This window comes from Mixophyes fleayi, chromosome 9, assembly GCF_038048845.1.
Source record: "Mixophyes fleayi isolate aMixFle1 chromosome 9, aMixFle1.hap1, whole genome shotgun sequence".
Classification (NCBI taxonomy): Eukaryota; Metazoa; Chordata; class Amphibia; order Anura; family Limnodynastidae; genus Mixophyes; species Mixophyes fleayi.
The window spans coordinates 117,387,014-117,413,959 of NC_134410.1; the positions used below are offsets into that span (position 1 = coordinate 117,387,014).

At 41.8% G+C, this 26,946-nt stretch overlaps 1 protein-coding gene across 1 annotated transcript in view; it reads right to left on the minus strand.

Annotated features, from left to right (window-relative positions):
• Nucleotides 1-26,946, minus strand: part of NCS1 (neuronal calcium sensor 1) — a 61,241-nt gene that overhangs the window by 7,870 nt on the left and 26,425 nt on the right. The window contains exons 4-5 of the mRNA XM_075185191.1: nucleotides 14,498-14,636; nucleotides 2,414-2,492 (exon numbers count right to left, since the gene is read on the minus strand). Coding sequence (XP_075041292.1) covers nucleotides 2,414-2,492; nucleotides 14,498-14,636 — 218 coding nt within the window. The remainder of the gene's footprint in view (nucleotides 1-2,413; nucleotides 2,493-14,497; nucleotides 14,637-26,946) is intronic.

A 26,946-nucleotide genomic window follows, 5' to 3' on the forward strand; every position in this document is an offset into this window, starting at 1 on the left:
GATCCTTCCCAACGCTGCACCAGGCGAAGCCTGATTGTGCAATTCACATCATTCGGGCCCCGCTCTCTCTACTAGAAGGAGCGATCCATGAGTTTTCCCTGACTCTGCAGGAAGTCTGGGAAAACTCCCCAAATTCATGAGTCTCCCCGACATTTCAGGAGTGTAGGCAGGTATGGTACGAACCAAACTTCAGTGCAGGTCATCTGGAGAAATTAAGATTTATTTTATACCTCCAAAAACAGACCAGATTCTTGCAGGACATCCCCATTTTTGGATATCTAAAGGAAAGTGGCCTACTTGAAAATGGGTGTATCCTGGCTGTATCCAGGTGTCGTTTGGGTCGATTAGGTACACAGCCTGTTGTGTACACTGTCTTTGATCAGTAATGTTGGAGCAGAGAGTGACATGTGCATGTATGATGGAGTACAGCAGAGAGTGACATGTACATGTATGATGGAGTACAGCAGAGGGTGACATGTGCATGTATGATGGAGTACAGCAGAGAGTGACATGTACATGTATGATGGAGTACAGCAGAGAGTGACATGTACATGTATGATGGAGTACAGCAGAGTGACATGTGCATGTATGATAGAGTACAGCAGAGGGTGACATGTACATGTATGATGGAGTACAGCAGAGAGTGACATGTACATGTATGATAAAGTACAGCAGAGAGTGACATGTGCATGTATGATGGAGTACAGCAGAGAGTGACATGTACATGTATGATGGAGTACAGCAGAGAGTGACATGTACATGTATGATGGAGTACAGCAGAGTGACATGTGCATGTATGATAGAGTACAGCAGAGGGTGACATGTACATGTATGATGGAGTACAGCAGAGAGTGACATGTACATGTATGATGGAGTACAGCAGAGGGTGACATGTACATGTATGATGGAGTACAGCAGAGAGTGACATGTACATGTATGATGGAGTACAGCAGAGTGACATGTGCATGTATGATAGAGTACAGCAGAGGGTGACATGTACATGTATGATGGAGTACAGCAGAGAGTGACATGTACATGTATGATGGAGTACAGCAGAGGGTGACATGTACATGTATGATAGAGCACAGCAGAGGGTGACATGTACATGTATGATGGAGTACAGCAGAGTGACATGTACCTGTATGATGGAGTACAGCAGAGGGTGACATGTACATGTATGATGGAGTACAGCAGAGAGTGACATGTACATGTATGATGGAGTACAGCAGAGAGTGACATGTACATGTATGATGGAGTACAGCAGAGAGTGACATGTACATGTATGATGGAGTACAGCAGAGAGTGACATGTACATGTATGATAGAGTACAGCAGAGGGTGACATGTACATGTATGATGGAGTACAGCAGAGAGTGACATGTACATGTATGATGGAGTACAGCAGAGAGTGACATGTACATGTATGATGGAGTACAGCAGAGTGACATGTGCATGTATGATAGAGTACAGCAGAGGGTGACATGTACATGTATGATGGAGTACAGCAGAGAGTGATATGTGCATGTATGATGGAGTACAGCAGAGTGACATGTACCTGTATGATGGAGTACAGCAGAGGGTGACATGTACATGTATGATGGAGTACAGCAGAGTGACATGTACCTGTATGATGGAGTACAGCAGAGTGACATGTGCATGTATGATGGAGTACAGCAGAGAGTGACATGTGCATGTATGATGGAGTACAGCAGAGAGTGACATGTACATGTATGATGGAGTACAGCAGAGTGACATGTACCTGTATGATGGAGTACAGCAGAGTGACGTGTGCATGTACGATAGAGTGCAGCAGAGAGTGACGTGTGCATGTATGATGGAGTACAGCAGAGTGAAATGTACATGTATGATGGAGTACAGCAGAGGGTGACATGTGCATGTATGATGGAGTACAGCAAAGAGTGACATGTACATGTATGATGGAGTACAACAGAGAGTGACATGTACATGTATGATGGAGTACAGCAGAGTGACATGTACATGTATGATGGAGTACAGCAGAGAGTGACGTGTACATGTATGATGGAGTACAGCAGAGAGTGACGTGTACATGTATGATGGAGTACAGCAGAGGGTGACATGTACATGTATGATGGAGTACAGCAGAGAGTGATATGTACATGTATGATGGAGTACAGCAGAGGGTGACATGTACATGTATGATGCAGTACAGCAGAGAGTGACATGTACATGTATGATGGAGTACAGCAGAGGGTGACATGTACATGTATGATGCAGTACAGCAGAGGGTGACATGTACATGTATGATGGAGTACAGCAGAGGGTGACATGTACATGTATGATGGAGTACAGCAGAGAGTGACATGTACATGTATGTTGGAGTACAGCAGAGGGTGACATGTACATGTATGATGGATACAGCACAGAACACTCACATCTCAGCTTCTCATCCAGCGTCCCGCGTGAAGTCACAGACAAGGCCTGGATAAACTCCGCAAATTCAATCCGCCCATCCTGCAAAGATACAGACGGTCACAAGCTTAGTAATTATATCACAGCCCCTCTGTGGAGCTTTACCAATAACTCTATATTCATAAATGTCACGTAATAGGGAAGTAACTACTCGTTTAACAGTACATTGCACAGATTATGACTCAACATTTAGAGTACAGATAGTAAAAGCATTGTCCTATTGGTAAAATGGCAATAAAACGTTCTTTTAGATTTTATAAGGCATTAGAGGGAAAATATATCTTATTTACAGTAGTAAACACTACATTAGCGGCTACAATATAGATTGGAATCAAATGGGAATGAGAGGACTTAATGATTTGAATGACTAGAGAATCCCAAGGTCATCCTAGAACAATGGGGGACATTTCTGAACCCACAACAACCATTCACATGACACCTCACCCCCAACATACAGACATAGGACACTACACCCCCAACATGACCTGATCATAATACAATTCTATTACACTGTACACAGACATAGGACACTACACCCCCAACATGACCTGACCACTGGACATGATCATAATACAATTCTATTACACTGTACACAGACATAGGACACTACACCCCCAACATGACCTGATCATAATACAATTCTATTACACTGTACACAGACATAGGACACTACACCCCCAACATGACCTGACCACTGGACATGATCATAATACAATTCTATTACACTATACAGACATAGGACACTACACCCCCAACATGACCTGACCACTGGACATGATCATAATACAATTCTATTACACTGTATACAGACATAGGACACTACACCCCCAACATGACCTGATCACTGGACATGATCATAATACAACTCTATTACACTGTATACAGACATAGGACACTACACCCCCAACATGACCTGACCACTGGACATGATCATAATACAATTCTATTACACTATATACAGACATAGGACACTACACCCCCAACATGACCTGACCACTGGACGTGATCATAATACAATTCTATTACACTGTATACAGACATAGGACACTACACCCCCAACATGACCTGATCATAATACAATTCTATTACACTGTATACAGACATAGGACACTACACCCCCAACATGACCTGATCATAATACAATTCTATTACACTGTACACAGACATAGGACACTACACCCCCAACATGACCTGACCACTGGACATGATCATAATACAATTCTATTACACTGTACACAGACATAGGACACTACACCCCCAACATGACCTGATCATAATACAATTCTATTACACTGTACACAGACATAGGACACTACACCCCCAACATGACCTGACCACTGGACATGATCATAATACAATTCTATTACACTATACAGACATAGGACACTACACCCCCAACATGACCTGACCACTGGACATGATCATAATACAATTCTATTACACTGTATACAGACATAGGACACTACACCCCCAACATGACCTGATCACTGGACATGATCATAATACAACTCTATTACACTGTATACAGACATAGGACACTACACCCCCAACATGACCTGACCACTGGACATGATCATAATACAATTCTATTACACTATATACAGACATAGGACACTACACCCCCAACATGACCTGACCACTGGACGTGATCATAATACAATTCTATTACACTGTATACAGACATAGGACACTACACCCCCAACATGACCTGATCATAATACAATTCTATTACACTGTATACAGACATAGGACACTACACCTCCAACATGACCTGACCACTGGACATGGTCATAATACAATTCTATTACACTGTATACAGACATAGGACACTACACCTCCAACATGACCTGACCACTGGACATGATCATAATACAATTCTATTACACTCTATACAGACATAGGACACTACACCCCCAACATGACCTGACCACTGGACATGATCATAATACAATTCTATTACACTGTATACAGACATAGGACACTACACCCCCAACATGACCTGACCACTGGACATGATCATAATACAATTCTATTACACTGTATACAGACATAGGACACTACACCCCCAACATGACCTGACCACTGGACATGATCATAATACAATTCTATTACACTGTATACAGACATAGGACACTACACCCCCAACATGACCTGACCACTGGACATGATCATAATACAATTCTATTACACTGTATACAGACATAGGACACTACACCTCCAACATGACCTGACCACTGGACATGGTCATAATACAATTCTATTACACTATATACAGACATAGGACACTACACCCCCAACATGACCTGACCACTGGACATGATCATAATACAATTCTATTACACTATATACAGACATAGGACACTACACCCCAACATGACCTGATCATAATACAATTCTATTACACTATATACAGACATAGGACACTACACCCCCAACATGACCTGACCACTGGACATGATCATAATACAATTCTATTACACTGTATACAGACATAGGACACTACACCCCAACATGACCTGATCATAATACAATTCTATTACACTATATACAGACATAGGACACTACACCTCCAACATGAGCTGACCACTGGACATGATCATAATACAATTCTATTACACTGTATACAGACATAGGACACTACACCTCCAACATGACCTGATCATAATACAATTCTATTACACTATATACAGACATAGGACACTACACCCCCAACATGACCTGACCACTGGACATGATCATAATACAATTCTATTACACTGTATACAGACATAGGACACTACACCCCCAACATGACCTGATCATAATACAATTCTATTACACTATATACAGACATAGGACACTACACCTCCAACATGACCTGACCACTGGACATGATCATAATACAATTCTATTACACTGTATACAGACATAGGACACTACACCCCCAACATGACCTGATCATAATACAATTCTATTACACTATATACAGACATAGGACACTACACCCCCAACATGACCTGACCACTGGACATGATCATAATACAATTCTATTACACTGTATACAGACATAGGACACTACACCCCCAACATGACCTGATCATAATACAATTCTATTACACTATATACAGACATAGGACACTACACCTCCAACATGACCTGACCACTGGACATGATCATAATACAATTCTATTACACTCTATACAGACATAGGACACTACACCCCCAACATGACCTGATCATAATACAATTCTATTACACTATATACAGACATAGGACACTACACCCCCAACATGACCTGACCACTGGACATGATCATAATACAATTCTATTACACTGTATACAGACATAGGACACTACACCCCCAACATGACCTGATCATAATACAATTCTATTACACTGTATACAGACATAGGACACTACACCTCCAACATGACCTGACCACTGGACATGATCATAATACAATTCTATTACACTGTATACAGACATAGGACACTACACCCCCAACATGACCTGACCACTGGACATGATCATAATACAATTCTATTACACTGTATACAGACATAGGACACTACACCCCAACATGACCTGATCATAATACAATTTTATTACACTATATACAGACATAGGACACTACACCCCCAACATGACCTGATCATAATACAATTCTATTACACTATATACAGACATAGGACACTACACCCCCAACATGACCTGACCACTGGACATGATCATAATACAATTCTATTACACTGTATACAGACATAGGATACTACACCCCCAACATGACCTGATCATAATACAATTCTATTACACTATATACAGACATAGGACACTACACCTCCAACATGACCTGACCACTGGACATGATCATAATACAATTCTATTACACTCTATACAGACATAGGACACTACACCCCCAACATGACCTGATCATAATACAATTCTATTACACTATATACAGACATAGGACACTACACCCCCAACATGACCTGACCACTGGACATGATCATAATACAATTCTATTACACTGTATACAGACATAGGACACTACACCCCCAACATGACCTGATCATAATACAATTCTATTACACTATATACAGACATAGGACACTACACCTCCAACATGACCTGACCACTGGACATGATCATAATACAATTCTATTACACTCTATACAGACATAGGACACTACACCCCCAACATGACCTGATCATAATACAATTCTATTACACTATATACAGACATAGGACACTACACCCCCAACATGACCTGACCACTGGACATGATCATAATACAATTCTATTACACTGTATACAGACATAGGACACTACACCCCCAACATGACCTGATCATAATACAATTCTATTACACTGTATACAGACATAGGACACTACACCTCCAACATGACCTGACCACTGGACATGATAATAATACAATTCTATTACACTGTATACAGACATAGGACACTACACCCCCAACATGACCTGACCACTGGACATGATCATAATACAATTCTATTACACTGTATACAGACATAGGACACTACACCCCAACATGACCTGATCATAATACAATTTTATTACACTATATACAGACATAGGACACTACACCCCCAACATGACCTGATCATAATACAATTCTATTACACTATATACAGACATAGGACACTACACCCCCAACATGACCTGACCACTGGACATGATCATAATACAATTCTATTACACTGTATACAGACATAGGACACTACACCCCCAACATGACCTGATCATAATACAATTCTATTACACTATATACAGACATAGGACACTACACCTCCAACATGACCTGACCACTGGACATGATCATAATACAATTCTATTACACTCTATACAGACATAGGACACTACACCCCCAACATGACCTGATCATAATACAATTCTATTACACTATATACAGACATAGGACACTACACCCCCAACATGACCTGACCACTGGACATGATCATAATACAATTCTATTACACTGTATACAGACATAGGACACTACACCCCCAACATGACCTGATCATAATACAATTCTATTACACTGTATACAGACATAGGACACTACACCTCCAACATGACCTGACCACTGGACATGATCATAATACAATTCTATTACACTGTATACAGACATAGGACACTACACCTCCAACATGACCTGACCACTGGACATGATCATAATACAATTCTATTACACTGTATACAGACATAGGACACTACACCCCCAACATGACCTGACCACTGGACATGGTCATAATACAATTCTATTACACTGTACACAGACATAGGACACTACACCTCCAACATGACCTGACTACTGGACATGATCATAATACAATTCTATTACACTATATACAGACATAGGACACTACACCCCCAACATGACCTGACCACTGGACATGATCATAATACAATTCTATTACACTGTACACAGACATAGGACACTACACCTCCAACATGACCTGACTACTGGACATGATCATAATACAATTCTATTACACTATATACAGACATAGGACACTACACCTCCAACATGACCTGACTACTGGACATGATCATAATACAATTCTATTACACTATATACAGACATAGGACACTACACCCCCAACATGACCTGATTATAATACAATTCTATTACACTATATACAGACATAGGACACTACACCCCCAACATGACCTGACCACTGGACATGATCATAATACAATTCTATTACACTGTATACAGACATAGGACACTACACCCCCAACATGACCTGATCATAATACAATTCTATTACACTGTGTACAGACATAGGACACTACACCTCCAACATGACCTGACCACTGGACATGATCATAATACAATTCTATTACACTGTATACAGACATAGGACACTACACCCCCAACATGACCTGACCACTGGACATGATCATAATACAATTCTATTACACTGTATACAGACATAGGACACTACACCCAACATGACCTGATCATAATACAATTTTATTACACTATATACAGACATAGGACACTACACCCCCAACATGACCTGATCATAATACAATTCTATTACACTATATACAGACATAGGACACTACACCCCCAACATGACCTGACCACTGGACATGATCATAATACAATTCTATTACACTGTATACAGACATAGGACACTACACCCCCAACATGACCTGATCATAATACAATTCTATTACACTATATACAGACATAGGACACTACACCTCCAACATGACCTGACCACTGGACATGATCATAATACAATTCTATTACACTCTATACAGACATAGGACACTACACCCCCAACATGACCTGATCATAATACAATTCTATTACACTATATACAGACATAGGACACTACACCCCCAACATGACCTGACCACTGGACATGATCATAATACAATTCTATTACACTGTATACAGACATAGGACACTACACCCCCAACATGACCTGATCATAATACAATTCTATTACACTGTATACAGACATAGGACACTACACCTCCAACATGACCTGACCACTGGACATGATCATAATACAATTCTATTACACTGTATACAGACATAGGACACTACACCTCCAACATGACCTGACCACTGGACATGATCATAATACAATTCTATTACACTGTATACAGACATAGGACACTACACCCCCAACATGACCTGACCACTGGACATGGTCATAATACAATTCTATTACACTGTACACAGACATAGGACACTACACCTCCAACATGACCTGACTACTGGACATGATCATAATACAATTCTATTACACTATATACAGACATAGGACACTACACCCCCAACATGACCTGACCACTGGACATGATCATAATACAATTCTATTACACTCTATACAGACATAGGACACTACACCCCCAACATGACCTGACCACTGGACATGATCATAATACAATTCTATTACACTGTATACAGACATAGGACACTACATCCCCAACATGACCTGACCACTGGACATGATCATAATAAAACTCTATTACACTCTATACAGACATAGGACACTACACCCCCAACATGACCTGACCACTGGACATGATCATAATACAATTCTATTACACTATATACAGACATAGGACACTACACCCCCAACATGACCTGACCACTGGACATGATCATAATACGATTCTATTACACTGTATATAGACATAGGACACTACACCCCCAACATGGCCTTATAACTGGACATGATCATAATAAAATTATATTACACTATATATAGACATAGGACACTACACCTCCAACATGACCTGACCACTGGATATGATCATAATACAATTCTATTACACTGTATACAGACATAGGACACTACACCCCCAACATGACCTGATCATAATACAATTCTATTACACTATATACAGACATAGGACACTACACCCCCAACATGACCTGAGAACTGGACATGATCATAATACAATTCTATTACACTGTATACAGACATAGGACACTACACCTCCAACATGACCTGACCACTGGACATGATCATAATACAATTCTATTACACTGTATACAGACATAGGACACTACACCTCCAGCATGACCTGACCACTGGACATGATCATAATACAATTCTATTACACTATATACAGACATAGGACACTACACCCCCAACATGACCTGACCACTGGACATGATCATAATACAATTCTATTACACTGTATACAGACATAGGACACTACACCTCCAACATGACCTGACCACTGGACATGATCATAATACAATTCTATTACACTGTATACAGACATAGGACACTACACCTCCAACATGACCTGACCACTGGACATGATCATAATACAACTCTATCACACTCTATACAGACATAGGACACTACACCCCCAACATGACCTGACCACTGGACATGATCATAATACAATTCTATTACACTCTATACAGACATAGGACACTACACCTCCAACATGACCTGACCACTGGACATGATCATAATACAATTCTATTACACTCTATACAGACATAGGACACTACACCCCCAACATGACCTGACCACTGGACATGATCATAATACAATTCTATTACACTATATACAGACATAGGACACTACACCCCCAACATGACCTGACCACTGGACATGATCATAATACGATTCTATTACACTGTATATAGACATAGGACACTACACCCCCAACATGGCCTGACCACTGGACATGATCATAATACAATTCTATTACACTGTATACAGACATAGGACACTACACCCCCAACATGACCTGACCACTGGACATGATCATAATACAATTCTATTACACTGTATACAGACATAGGACACTACACCCCCAACATGACCTGACCACTGGACATGATCATAATACAATTCTATTACACTGTATACAGACATAGGACACTACACCCCCAACATGACCTGACCACTGGACATGATCATAATACAATTCTATTACACTGTATACAGACATAGGACACTACACCCCCAACATGACCTGACCACTGGACATGATCATAATACAATTCTATTACACTCTATACAGACATAGGACACTACACCCCCAACATGACCTGACCACTGGACATGATCATAATACAATTCTATTACACTATATACAGACATAGGACACTACACCCCCAACATGACCTGACCACTGGACATGATCATAATACAATTCTATTACACTCTATACAGACATAGGACACTACACCCCCAACATGGCCTGACCACTGGACATGATCATAATACAATTCTATTACACTGTACACAGACATAGGACACTACACCTCCAACATGACCTGACCACTGGACATGATCATAATACAATTCTATTACACTCTATACAGACATAGGACACTACACCTCCAACATGACCTGACCACTGGACATGATCATAATACAATTCTATTACACTGTACACAGACATAGGACACTACACCCCCAACATGACCTGACCACTGGACTTGATCATAATACAATTCTATTACACTGTACACAGATATAGGACACTACACCTCCAACATGACCTGACCACTGGACATGATCATAATACAATTCTATTACACTGTATACAGACATAGGACACTACACCCCCAACATGACCCTGATCATAATACAATTCTATTACACTATATACAGACATAGGACACTACACCCCCAACATGACCTGACCACTGGACATGATCATAATACAATTCTATTACACTATATATAGACATAGGACACTACACCTCCAACATGACCTGACCACTGGACATGATCATAATACAATTCTATTACACTCTATACAGACATAGGACACTACACCCCCAACATGACCTGACCACTGGACATGATCATAATACAATTCTATTACACTGTATACAGACATAGGACACTACACCTCCAACATGACCTGACCACTGGACATGATCATAATACAATTCTATTACACTGTATACAGACATAGGACACTACACCTCCAACATGACCTGACCACTGGACATGATCATAATACAATTCTATTACACTCTATACAGACATAGGACACTACACCCCCAACATGACCTGACCACTGGACATGATCATAATACAATTCTATTACACTGTATACAGACATAGGACACTACATCCCCAACATGACCTGACCACTGGACATGATCATAATAAAACTCTATTACACTCTATACAGACATAGGACACTACACCCCCAACATGACCTGACCACTGGACATGATCAAAATACAATTCTATTACACTGTATATAGACATAGGACACTACACCTCCAACATGGCCTTACCACTGGACATGATCATAATACAATTATATTACACTATATATAGACATAGGACACTACACCTCCAACATGACCTGACCACTGGACATGATCATAATACAATTCTATTACACTGTATACAGACATAGGACACTACACCCCCAACATGACCTGATCATAATAGAATTCTATTACACTATATACAGACATAGGACACTACACCCCCAACATGACCTGAGAACTGGACATGATCATAATACAATTCTATTACACTGTATACAGACATAGGACACTACACCTCCAACATGACCTGACCACTGGACATGATCATAATACAATTCTATTACACTGTATACAGACATAGGACACTACACCCCCAACATGACCTGACCACTGGACATGATCATAATACAATTCTATTACACTGTATACAGACATAGGACACTACACCTCCAACATGACCTGACCACTGGACATGATCATAATACAATTCTATTACACTGTATACAGACATAGGACACTACACCTCCAACATGACCTGACCACTGGACATGATCATAATACAATTCTATTACACTGTATACAGACATAGGACACTACACCTCCAACATGACCTGACCACTGGACATGATCATAATACAATTCTATTACACTCTATACAGACATAGGGCACTACACCCCCAACATGACCTGACCACTGGACATGATCATAATACAATTCTATCACACTCTATACAGACATAGGACACTACACCCCCAACATGACCTGACCACTGGACATGATCATAATACAATTCTATTACACTATATACAGACATAGGACACTACACCCCCAACATGACCTGACCACTGGACATGATCATAATACGATTCTATTACACTGTATATAGACATAGGACACTACACCCCAACATGGCCTGACCACTGGACATGATCATAATACAATTCTATTACACTGTATACAGACATAGGACACTACACCCCCAACATGACCTGACCACTGGACATGATCATAATACAATTCTATTACACTGTATACAGACATAGGACACTACACCCCCAACATGACCTGACCACTGGACATGATCATAATACAATTCTATTACACTGTATACAGACATAGGACACTACACCCCCAACATGACCTGATCACTGGACATGATCATAATACAATTCTATTACACTGTATACAGACATAGGACACTACACCCCAACATGACCTGACCACTGGACATGACCATAATACAATTCTATTACACTGTATACAGACATAGGACACTACACCCCCAACATGACCTGACCACTGGACATGATCATAATACAATTCTATTACACTGTATACAGACATAGGGACACTACACCCCCAACATGACCTGACCACTGGACATGATCATAATACAACTCTGTTACACTGTATACAGACATAGGACACTACACCCCCAACATGACCTGACCACTGGACATGATCATAATACAATTCTATTACACTGTATACAGACATAGGACACTACACCCCCAACATGACCTGACCACTGGACATGATCATAATACAATTCTATTACACTCTATACAGACATAGGACACTACACCCCCAACATGACCTGACCACTGGACATGATCATAATACAATTCTATTACACTATATACAGACATAGGGACACTACACCCCCAACATGACCTGACCACTGGACATGATCATAATACAATTCTATTACACTCTATACAGACATAGGACACTACATCCCCAACATGACCTGACCACTGGACGTGATCATAATACAATTCTATTACACTGTATACAGACATAGGACACTACACCCCCAACATGACCTGACCACTGGACATGATCATAATACAATTCTATTACACTCTATACAGACATAGGACACTACACCCCCAACATGACCTGACCACTGGACGTGATCATAATACAATTCTATTACACTGTATACAGAATAAGAACAGATGATGAGAACTGCATCTAAGAATCACAATTAATGCAATAGTTGGCGAATACTGAAAACCGGGCATGTTGTTTAGCACAAAAAAAAACAAAAAACTGTATCCGGCGATCAGTTGTCTTGTTAAAGTGATAGATGGATAGTGATGATGAAAGTGTATTGTGCATCTGCTGCGACGCAGTACATTTGAATGTAATGTCTTATTTCTGTTGTTTTTTTTTAATCTTTAAGCAAAACAAAGTTACATTTTTCAAATAAAAAAACCCCGTTTCCTATACCCCACTGAGGGGGTCATTCTGTAAGACAGGAATCGTAGTTCACTTAGAATATCAAATTAGAATCTGATGCAGACTTACTTTGTTCTCGTCAAAAACATTGAAGACAAAAGTGGCAAATTTTGTGGGGTCTCCGAATGGGAAAAACTGTTTGTAAATCTTTTGGAATCCTGCGGCATCCAGCTGACCACTAGGGCAATCTTTGATGAAGCCTTTGTACCTGCAACAAGAGGATCACTGCGTTATATACAATATAATTACCAGAGCAACAAAACAGGCATCCCGTGAGAGGTCCTGCTGCCCAGTGTGAAGATCTAGGCTGTTATTCAAGGTTTCTAGGGTGACGTGATCCACCAATAACTTCCAGCAAACCATAAAGGTCTGCAGGTCTAAAGACACAATGTGTACCTTAACTCCAAACAATGGGAGTACCTTCATTTTAACAGCATGAACATATTGTTTCTTTTTCCACATTTAAAGGCTAAATTAAGCCCACTTGCTGAAGATTACTTCCCTCGGGTCCAGCGTTTACACCATCAAGTGGATCCCTCGACATTTGGTTAAAGCTACTGGTGGTCCACATCCTGCCTCTATGAAAAAAGACCAGATGGCCAGGAGTGAGGAGTCCCCCCCCCCCCCCGATTTCTGTCTCCTCGCTTGTGACAACCCAGTCTTTTTCTTTTTTTTTTGTAATAGAGACAGCTTACAGCCCAAATTGTAGTATCAAAGTTTTTTTTGTCTCCAGAGGTCATTAAACAATGCAGACCAGCAGTGCTTTTTTCCCCAGTAAGCTTGTCCAATTGACCCACTGAGCACATTTCAAGGTGACATGGTGGCTTAGTGGTTAGCACTTCTGACCAGGGGCGGATCTAGAAAAATGCTGTACCCGGGGCGATTTAGGGGGGGGGGATTTAGGCCCCGCCCCTTTCTAACACCTTAGGCTGGCGACGGCTGCACAATATGTGCAGGTCCGTCCAGCCGTGACAGGCAGGGACAGTGTGCTGCCCGGCTGCTCTGATTGTGTTTTAAACACAGTCAGAGCAGCCGGGCAGCACACTGTCCCTGCCTGTCACGGCTGGACGGACCTGCACTGCACATACTGTGCAGCCGTCGGCAGCAAGTGGCTGCTAGGGGGGGCGATTGCCTCGATCGCCCCCCCCCCCCCCCCCCCCCCCCCCCCTGGATCCGCCACTGCTTCTGACTCACAGCGCTGGGGTCATGAGTTCAATTCCCAACCATGGCCTTATCTGTGTGGAGTTTGTATGTTCTCCCCGTGTTTGTGTGGGTTTCCTCCCACACTCTAAAAACATACTAGTAGGTTAATTGGCTGCTATCAAAATTGACCCTAGTCTCTCTTTCTCTGTCTGTCTGTGTGTGTGTGTGTATGTTAGGGAATTTAGACTGTAAGCTCCAATGGGGCAAGGACTGATGTGAATGAGTTTTCTGTACAGTGCTGCGGAATCAGTGGCGCTATATAAATAAATGGTGATGATGATGATGATGACTGTCCACACTGGAGGTTGGATACACCAGAAAATGCGCATTGTGAAGTTTAAACATCAATTTAAAGCATACTTTAGAGTACAGCAGAGAGTGACATGTACATGTATGATGGAGTACAGCAGAATATCAGAATATCTGGGAAACTCTGGAATTCCAGATAGGTCCCCCAGACTCCTGGGAGAGTAGGGCATCCTCCCGCATCTGCCCTCTTCCTAGTGAAGTGGGCAGGATTAGAGCTGCTATGACTCGATTCTCAAAATCATGTCATTTTGGCTCTGTAATAACATCACAGGGGCAGGGTTAAAATGATGCAATTTGCCAAGCCCAGACCCCACCTCCCCTCCCAGGGGTGATCAACAAAAGGTCAGCAAGTATATTTACTCCCCCAAAATCTGGGAGCCTCATGGACATTACAGGAGAGTGGGTATGTGTGACCTTATGTGTACCTGGCAAGGCACATCCTGACCTCCCCTCTCCTCCTATTGGCAAAATTTCATAAAATCAGTTTATTTGGGGTAAACTTGGGTGCGTGACATTATAAAAGAGGATTTTCACTGCAAAGCATACTGGACACGGCAGGATGCATAACAAAGCAGGACTGTGACAATAATGGAAAAGGACGTATTGAAAACAAATTAATCTGCTGGTCTGCATTGTAAAACTTAAGCTACGGGTACACACTAATACAATTATTCTGCAATAACTGTATTAGTGGTCAGATATTGCAAGAGTGTGTACGGTCCCATGATCATGTTTTATCGTACCCAAAGCACAGCGCATCAATCAAGATCAGCGATGGAACGACGTCAGGCAAATATGGAAGTGTGTACACACTCACAACCAGCGGTGTAGGCAGATATCTGTAGAGTGTACAGAGTCACAATCTTTTCAGCAGATGGTCAAAAAGCTGGGTACAAACTACAGACAATTTCTCATGATACGATATTGTTAACGATTTTACTAATGACAAAAAGTCCCGATCAGCGTGCCGATTCCTCTGTACACGCTTTACACAATTTACCGTCAGATCTGTGCTCTTCATCTGTCATAACTATAACCATGTTGGAGGTGTAGTGTCCTATGTCTGTATACATTCTAATCGGTCCAGCCCACAATATAGTTCACATCCATGGAGTTAATTATGAAGTAAAACCAGATTTGGGGCTAGATTTACTAAGCTGCGGGTTTGAAAAAAGTGGAGATGTTGCCTATAGCAACCAATCGGATTCTAGCTGTCATTTTTTAGAAATCACTAAATAAATGAAAGCTAGAATCTGATTGGTTGCTATAGGCAACATCCCCACTTTTTCAAACCCGCAGCTTAGTAAATCTAGCCCTTGGACCCCCGGCACCCTGACTGGCTCACGTGAGTATAACTTCCTGCCGCAACGCACGGTTATATAGAGCTAGATGGCGGTAGGGTGAGAACAGAGTACAGAGTAGGCTCAGCGCTGCATATGTTAGGGGCGGTCCTTGCTGGCTCAAAAGGACTTCAGTTTTGGACCATCTCACAGCTGACAATGTTTGTTACTCTAATAATAACCTATATTTTCCCCGGATGTGGTAAGCAGCGCATTCCAGACACACACCGCACAATGGAACAACCCAAAGGGTTTATCCTTGATCACCTCTTCACTCCCCTGCTAGCCCACGCCTTGTTTATCTGCTGATCACGGGTTGTTTTATGATTTTAATTTCAGTTCCAACACTTGTATAGGACAGACGGGGTGCCCTTAACAGATGAGGGGTGGAGTATTTTCATACAGCAGTTATTCAAGGGGTTAGCCATTTTGTGAGGGGTAACAGCAATGGTGACGGGCTGCAGTTCCGTGGGAAACTTGGCGGTGGTGCAAAGGTCACTCCCTTCTGGTTGCGGCCTGAGGCATATGAGGCAGTGGGGACTGCCTTGTGTTAAGCCAGGAGAAGGTGGGTGTGATCGCCCCCTAGTGGTTCTGGTTATGATACAGGCTGGAGCTGGCATCTGCAGTGCTGCTTCTTTGCCACCATGTTGATGAGATGTATTAAATAAAGCTGTGACCTCCTGCCACACACGTCTATTGTCTTCATTCGGGTAAAGATTGGGGATTGGACAGTGGCTAAGTGGTTAGCACTTCTGCCTTACAGCACTGAGGTCATGAGTTCAATTCCCGACCATGGCCTTATCTGTGTGGTGGAGTTTGTATGTTCTCCCTGTGTTTGCATGGGTTTCCTCCGGATGCTCCGGTTTCCTCCCACACTCCAAAAACATACTGGTAGGTTAATTTGCTGCTATCAAAAATTGACCCTAGTCTCTGTCTGTCTTTCTGTGTGTATGTACATATTAGGGAATTTATATATAAATAAATGGTGATGATGATAATGATAGTGGGATTAGAAAAGGGGGGTTGGGGGCATCAACTGTTACGCTGCTTACTAATTTACTACATGTAATAATGATTAATAGCAGCCGTGGAGGGGGCTAAACAAAGCAGTATTTTAGCAGTAATACCAAGACGATTTGTATTGCACATCAGATACACTTTGTAAATGAACGGTGTGTAATAAACAATTGCACTTTAAATTCCATAGTGTGCAGCCACTAAGTAAATGATCAATAAACCATCGATTAAGCCTGGGATTTATATATGATTTATCAATGGCTATCAGCTAGAGAGGTAGACTACCAGGCAGTTTATAGAACTCTCCCCATCATATTGATCTCATGATTGATAACCTCATGACTGATTGATTGGATCTCATTCCCTCTATGGGGCTGGATGGAGACCTCCAGGAGAGGGTCTTTCACTGAATGAAATAAATAAGTAAAAATGTCATCATATTTAATTTCTGGGAAACAGAACAACATATTATATTGCAGTAAACATGGCTGTTGACGTCACGTGTTATGTTTTTGGTTATTATCAAGAGCCCTGGTGTCAGGCTCCAGACCTTGTTTGTTATCGGAGAAAAGGCTCCTCTTTGGTCTCGGAGGGGAGATGTCTCCTGCCCATTACCCCTGAATGGTTTATAAAGCTTCCTCCTCCGCGCACATTAACATCCAAATCTACTTCTCTCTCTTCCAACTGCTAATTAATCCGAAAGCTGGAAGAGTCCCAATTTCACCCCCAATTAACGCACTCTCTTGTGTGCCAAGATCTAGAAAGAAAACAAAAAATACACACAAGGTCTGCCATAGCCTGCAAAGTGTCATGTGTGTGGGGGTACAGCGGTCTGTCAGTCTGTGACATCAATGGTGTCCGTCTGTATATATTTATATATCTCCAAGCACATCACAAGTTCATACATGATTATTTATCAGGATGTATGTGTGTACGTATAAGGAACCTCCTGTGTATATATTAGTCTGTATCTCTGTATATACTACACAAGGGGTGTCTGCATTTGATACAGGGCTTGTGTATATGACTCAAGACTGTGCGTTTGTGCTAGATATAGCATTGTAGAAACATATGGCATTATTGTTGCTATATACACTGACAGCAGTGTTAAATACATGGCCTGTATATATATGTTCCTAGACTCTAGCTATATATATATATATATAAATGTACAGGGACACAGAGATGGCGTAGGGGAGGTGTGTTTTGATTGGAGGAGACAGGTCACATGATCCCATCAGTAAACACAGCTGGGATTAGATTGAGAAAAAATTATCTCTCTTCAAAGAGGCTTCATTAGAACTTTGTAATGAGATTCTTCTCTCAATTAGCGGAAAGAGGATCAGCATGAGGCATTTCTTACTCTGCACCAGTCCACGTGACGCTCCAAAGACCCAGTGGATTTAGCATAGACTCCGATAGCTGCACTGTCCACAAAGTCTGTTCCCCCTGAACTTGTTGCATGTTCTTTTTAGGGAATATCTTAAAAATCTCCCAAAGTTTTCTCATTGTGCAACCGGATAATAAAGTGAAGCGCCATAGGTATTTAGAGAGACAAAAAAAATAAAATTTTTCACAGAATGATAAAATGTGGAAAAGATCTTGTTCCAAGTTCTTAGTAAAGTAACTGGTTGAGAGAATGGGGTGTTCTCATAGCATGGTGTGCCCAAGTTCTAGGGACTTGGCTGGTAAATCATTTCTGACACTGGGATGTAGGGAGTGGTCTCCAGACTAAGAGGACTCCGTAGACTGCACTAATCGGTGATATGGTGATGGTGTGCATTGGCCTAGAAAATATGGAGCAGCAAGTCACCTGTCCGTATATGGCAAACCGAGGGGGGGGGGGGGTTCCTAGTGCCTGGAAACCCCCCTCCAAGTCTGGGGCACTGTATAATCGAGGTGGCTGGACCCTGCCCCCGCTGAAAAGGGAGAGCTGCGTGCACCTAACAGTAGTGTATACAGCATTGCCCATGTATATTATAGGGATAGTAAGAATTGGAGAGCAGCCAAGCAATGTCTAAAATTATAGCTACGCCCCCATGCATGCTGGTCACGCCCACTGGTGGTGGGGTGTGGAAACCCCCCTCTACAAATTCTGCGTTTGCCCCTGCTATCTGGAGACCCGCATAGGGACAATGGTCATTTGGGTCCAGTAAATGTGCCTCAAACATTTTAGGGGCTCCCATGTGGCCGGTCCCAGGGTGGAAAAATACAACTTGAAATGTTTTATCCAGATAATATAGGGGACAAGGAGACCCAACTAGCTGCTCAAGGTTTAGTTCCTGGCTAGTAACCTACAAACTGAATTGATAAACTTGCGTTAAAGGTTCAAATCTGAAATGTACTTTTTTGTGGTACAGTCATTCCTTGGTGCACATTGCCAACAATAACTCTATGTGGGTGTTTTATACAAGGGGTGGAATCTGAAATGTTCTCAAAACTGTCTTTTATGACAATTTTAAGCCATATTCTATTAAAAAAAAAAATCCATTAATTGGGATGTAAAATATTTGTTTTTTTGTGGTTCCTAGGAAAATATTCATCTTTATAGTTGCTTTCTATAAATGTGACGGTTTATTGATAAACAGATACGTTAACAGAAAGCACACATAACTAACTTATTTTACATGTAATTTGCGTTACAGCTGTATAGTTCCTTCTGTATTCACCTTATTACACCTGCCAGCATGAATTATCGACAGGTATGAATATTCATGAGTATTAAAATGAACATGTACTGGCAGGAGCGTGCTCAGTGTGGCCCTGAGACATCCTGTGACATCATGAAGCTGCCAGCTCTTAGTACATTGGCTCTGAATGGTCACATGAGCTCTATGTCACAGGAACATAAGCCCACACAAACAACTCATTTAAATAATGCCAAAGGCATTTATGACATAGGAAGGGAGGAGCAAAGTGTTTTTTGTATATTTTCTCAAGAATGGTATATATTATTAGTGAGTTTACATTGCTATCAGGCTGCACTATTAATCTTACATTTGTCAAAACAGCAAAACAGGTTGAAAACAAAAGTTTCAATTCCTCTTCCTTTTATAGAATATCCCCATATATTTCATATATCTAATCCCATAGATAGGTAGATAAGCTTGAAGACTATATTGCCAGAACTTTCATCCTATGCAAAATGTCCTGTTTTGCTGCAAAATTCAACTTTTGCAACATTTTGCCTAAACTTCGCACATCTCTACACATTATACAATAATACACCCTAATTCTATAAAACAGTTCGGTTAGACAATATACAAAAATAGAATTGGTAGGAATTATCCGCGCACAATAGATCTGCAGCCAATGTCTATATCAATGAGGGTACCACCCAAATCCCGCCAAGATAACATGCAATACACTAATAGCAGATCTAGCAATACGGAGCTAATCTCTTATACATAGAGATGTACAACACTGATGAAAAGTTTTCCCCATACATATAAGGAGCGTATAGCATACTTGCCAACTCTCCCGGAATGTCCGGGAGACTCCCGAAATACGGGTAGGTCTCCCGGACTCCCGGAAGAGCAGGCAAGTATCCCGCATACTGGAATTTATTTGCCATAATGACGCGGTTTGCGGTGAATCGCGTCATTTTGTCGTGGGGGCGGGGCCAAAATGACGCAATTGACCACGCCCTGCCCCCTCCTGCCCTCCAACTACGGCCCCTGCCCGGGATCTCTCGGAATTAACTATACAAAGGTTGGCAAGTATGACGTATAGTTTTCCAATACACACTAATAAAAATGTGGTAATTAATGCCCATCTCCTAATGTGGATTTCGATACAATCCTCAATCTTCAAGGAATTCTTTAAAATATTTACAGTCACTTAGTAGTCGCATAAAACGATATCCAAGAGGACATGTAGATATCCTCAAAAACAATAAAAGAAAACAATCATGGTATCCAAAATTTCACATGCAGACACCCTGTGTCGACAACACCTCCACACTGTTAATCTCAGGAATGGTGTAAACTCGCCAAATTCCCAGAGAGGCAAAAATTGAAAGAGTGGAACAGCCGAATAGAAGAAGTGCACACAGGTAGGATAATGAGGGTGTCTCCTTCACCTATTGTGGATGCACTTACACACATCAATCTCTAACAAGCTTCAAACGAAAGTATGACACCGAAATTCCTTCCTTCTGAGCCTCTCTCCTTAATTACATCTGGATAAGCAAAAGCAGATTTCCGAGGTTAAACAGCATGTAACATGCAAATCCAGAACGTTTATCTCTCGCACAGATAACTTGTGCAGGAACTCCGGTATTCGGATAATGTATTCTGATATATATTTATTTTTTTTCAACATTGAAAAGAAAAAATCTTCATTCAAATAATAAAGGATGCATTCAAAATAATCCTGCTCTTCTGTTTACAGAGGTCAGTTTAAAGGGAGGGGTTTAACATTTATCACATTTATTCCTAAAAAGGTTTCCATTTCGGCCCATAAGGCGGCAGTTTTCTACAAGGCTGTACGAGCGCTCCCTCTCCAGATTTAGCCGCTTCCTGTGCCCTGACAGACGTGCATAGTAAGCAGATGGTCAGCAGCATGAATGAAACTCCGTTCCCATTCATCTAACAACAGGGGAGTTCCTGACCGATCTGTTCACAGATGGATAAAAATGGAAAAGTATAAAGTGAACATAGAAACTAGCAGAACATGAAACTGCCCCGGTGCAGAATAGCTGCGCTACAACATAGCACAGCTAATTACAACTGTAAGAACAATGGGACTGCACTGAGGATTCTTGTTTAAGTGTACAGAAAGTAGAGGCACCATGTTCTGCTTGGAGTAAATACATGGCTCAGTGGTTAGCACTTCTGCCTCACAGTGCTGGGGTCATGAGTTCGATTCTCGACCATGGCCTTATCTGTGTGGAGTTTGTATGTTCTCCCCGTGTTTGCGTGGGTTTCCTCCGGGTGCTCGGTTTCCTCCCACACGCCAAAAACATACTGGTAGGTTAATTGGCTGCTATTAAACTGACCTTAGTGTCTCTCGGTCTGTGCGTGTGTTAGGGAATCTAGACTGTAAGCTCCAATGGGGCAGGGACTAATGTGAGTGAGTTCTCTGTACAGCGCTGCGGTACGTTCCATAATCAATTGGGCTCAATATGTCCATATTACTGGCTAACAAATTGACCCTAGTGTATGCGTTAGGGAATTTAGACTGTAAGCTCCAATGGGGCAGGGACTGATGTCAGTGACAAATATTCTTTGCACAGCGCTGCAGAATTGGTGGCGCTATATAAATAATGGTGATGATGATGAGATGCAGCCTATCAATTCACTAGGAACCAGTGACGTCACTGAGGCATGAAGTTAATCTGGTAATCATGTGCATTGTCTACATGTTTCAGTCATGATATTGAGGTTCCCACCTATATTCTCATTATTACTGGTTCAGTCAATAAAATGGCTGCCCCCACTGTGTGTAAGCAACACTTTAATTTCACCTTCCTTGGTGCTGTAAATATATAAGGAAGCAGACACACAGAGCTGAGCTTAAACTCACAATACTGTAATAATAAATTGGATTTTTAGAAGGGAGCTGTCGGTATGTCAGAACCTCAAACATCGTCGTTCCAGCGGAGGAGACAATGGAAGTGGGGGACAGGTCAGGGAGCCATTGTGTGCCCGGTTGTCACGGCAACTCAGGAGCATCCCTGCAATCAGCCGTCTGGCCCGTTGTTCCCAGTCCTTCATTACACGCACACGCAGGGAGACGTGTAGGCCAACATGTGCACAGAGCCTGCCGAATCATCCACAACCAGAGACAGAATTCCTCAGAGGCCTGGAGGGCTTCCAAACACAACATTTAATGTATTTATATGGAAAGTGGCTGATTATAGACACCAAGGCTCTAGAAAAATAAATAGAAAAACATTGCAAACTAATTTGGCGCCTCAGATAGTGAACGGAAGGTGACAGGAATTTGGGGTTTTGTCCATGTTAAGTATGACCTCTGAATTCTTGTAAAAAAAATATACTCAACTTGAACGGATATAATTTGAACTTTCAAAAGGACCGCTAAAACCAAAATGTAAATCGTCTTATGTAAAATCCACAAACATATAGGCAACAGATCCAGAAACCGTACAGAAGGTTAAATATCTGAGATTAGGATGTGATTTTCCTATGCAGACCAGACTTCCTGTGTGCAAGTCAATAAAAGTACAACACAGGGAGCCATTCGGAGTCTAATGTGGCTCACAGCAGAGGATGGTAACTTCTTTTCTTATAGACCCACTTAGGTATACTTGCCAAATCTCCCTGAATGTCAGGGAGACTCGCTGAAATAGGGGTGATCTCCCTCACTCCCTGAAGAGTCTGGCATTCTCCCTGATGCTGAGCCAGTACAAGACGTGGTTGGCTTCGCCATCTGTGGAATGATGACACAGTTCAGAAATTGTGTCCTATGTCCATGTATTGATGCCTATGGAGGTGGCCATTTTAATGGAGACCAAGATTTAATCAAAGACTGACAGGTAAGACAACATGACTTCAGTAATGGAGACAGAAATGTAAAAGACACTTCAGTCTCTAGAGATTCATTAGCTGCTTTTCTTAATGCATAGCTGCCTACTCTCCCGGAATGTCTGGGAGACTCCTGCATTTCTGGCAGACCTCCCGGGAGAGCAGGGCAACCTCCCGGTTCTCACCCCCGAAATAGATAAGTGGCGGGGCTTAATGACACAAATATTGCGTCATCTTAGCCCCGCCCCCTACTGTAATTGGGCAAAATTGTGACAATCGTTTAGCGGGCAGGGCCAAAATGATGCGATTCGTCAAGCCCCGCCCCCGCCACACCCACCTCCCCCGGGATCTCCCTGAAGCCGACGAGGAAAAGTTGGCAAGTATGCACTTAGGGTCTATTTTGCACATTTGACTCCCTAAAAAAAAAAATTTTAAGCCTGGTCTAATTTGTAACTTTACTTATGTTATTTTAGCCTCTATATCACTTTAATCTAATACCCAGTGTCAGACTTCAGCTGGGATGGTCAGGGTCTCAGCCTGGGGTCCAGTGGTAAACAGACTCGTACAGGTCGTAGGCAGGAAGGGGTTAAGCCTGTCTGCGAAAAACGAAGGTCTATCCTGAGACTAATTCATCAATAAGCAAAGCGGGCAGCCAAGATGAACCAGATTGCTTTTATCTGCCATTAATATTCTAAGTTTCTATATAATTTAAAAACTGCAAATGAGCATTTATGACACTTCTCCTATTTTAACAGCTTGAGCTCTTAGTTTATAATCCAATATTCAAACCAACATGGACCGAAGAAAGATTTTCCGGGCTAGCTAATTGGTTAATTGCCAGTAAATTAAGAGAAGTTACTGACATCCAGCAGACATTTTGAATCATCTAAAAAATGTTTAGGACGCCCTGGCACCTCTTAATTGAAATTACATATTGCATTGTCTGGCCATTTAAATGCAGCACAACCAAATTCATTTTTCATATCCTCGATGCATTAAGTCTAATCGCATTTTTCCATATAATTGGAAATCTACGCTGAACGAGAATTACTGAGATTCCTCAGACACGATACACAATGTTCCCTCGTTCACAGGACACAAAGACGTATTACATGGACTTATTACATATCCGGCAGCTCCTAGGTCCCCTGTCTTACAGCAGTTGCAGGTGAATCGTGTACGTCTTGTTACTTAACCAACCCGGGATATGGATGACTGCGTTCAATTTCTAAACCCAGTTATCTGCATGACTGCAAGTTCTGGGCTCAGCTCTTTTACACAGTGTCTGGAGCCTGTGCCCAAGAATCCCCTGAAGACATTGGTCTGTGTGACAGCCAGAGAGGGGGGAGCCCGAATCTACACATGGGATACAAAGCATATACCACTGACCTGGAAAGGGTCACAACTAAGAAATAGAGTTAAAAATGTAAAAGTTATATACAAAGACCATACAGCATTTGTAGGATACAAGCATGTAATTGTCAAACAATTAAACCTGACTCTCTGAGAACATTTATTAAAAGAATCATATCTCTGCACAGTTATTTCTCTATCATACTTGCCAACTCTCCCGAAACGTCCGGGAGACTCCCACTCTTCTTGGAAAGCTTTCCACAAGATGTTGTAGTGTTTCTGTGGGAATTTGTGCCCATTCATTCTGTAGAGCATTTATGAGGTCAGGCACTGATGTTGGACAAGAAGGCCTGGCTTGCAATCTCCGTTCCAGTTCATGCACAGAGGTGTTGGATGGGGTTGAGGTCAGGACTCTGTGCGGGGACAGTCAAGTTCTTCCACACCGAACTCATACAACCATGTCTTTGTAGTCCTTTCTTTGTGCACTGAGGCACAGTCATGTTGGAGTAGAAAAGGGCCTTCCCCAAACTGTTGCCACAAAGCTGGAAGTATAGCGTTGTCCTAAATGACTTGGTGTGCTGAAGCATTAAGATTGCTCTTCACTGGATATAAGGGGTCTAGCCCAAATTCTGAAAACCAGCCCCATACCATTATCACTCGTCCACCAAACTTCACAGATGGTATAATGCAGTCAGACAGGTAACGTTCTCCCGGCATCCATCAATCCCAGATTTGCCCATCTGACTTCTAAAAAGAGAAGCGTTTCCACAGAACACGTTTCCACTGCTCCACAGTTCAGTGTCGGTGA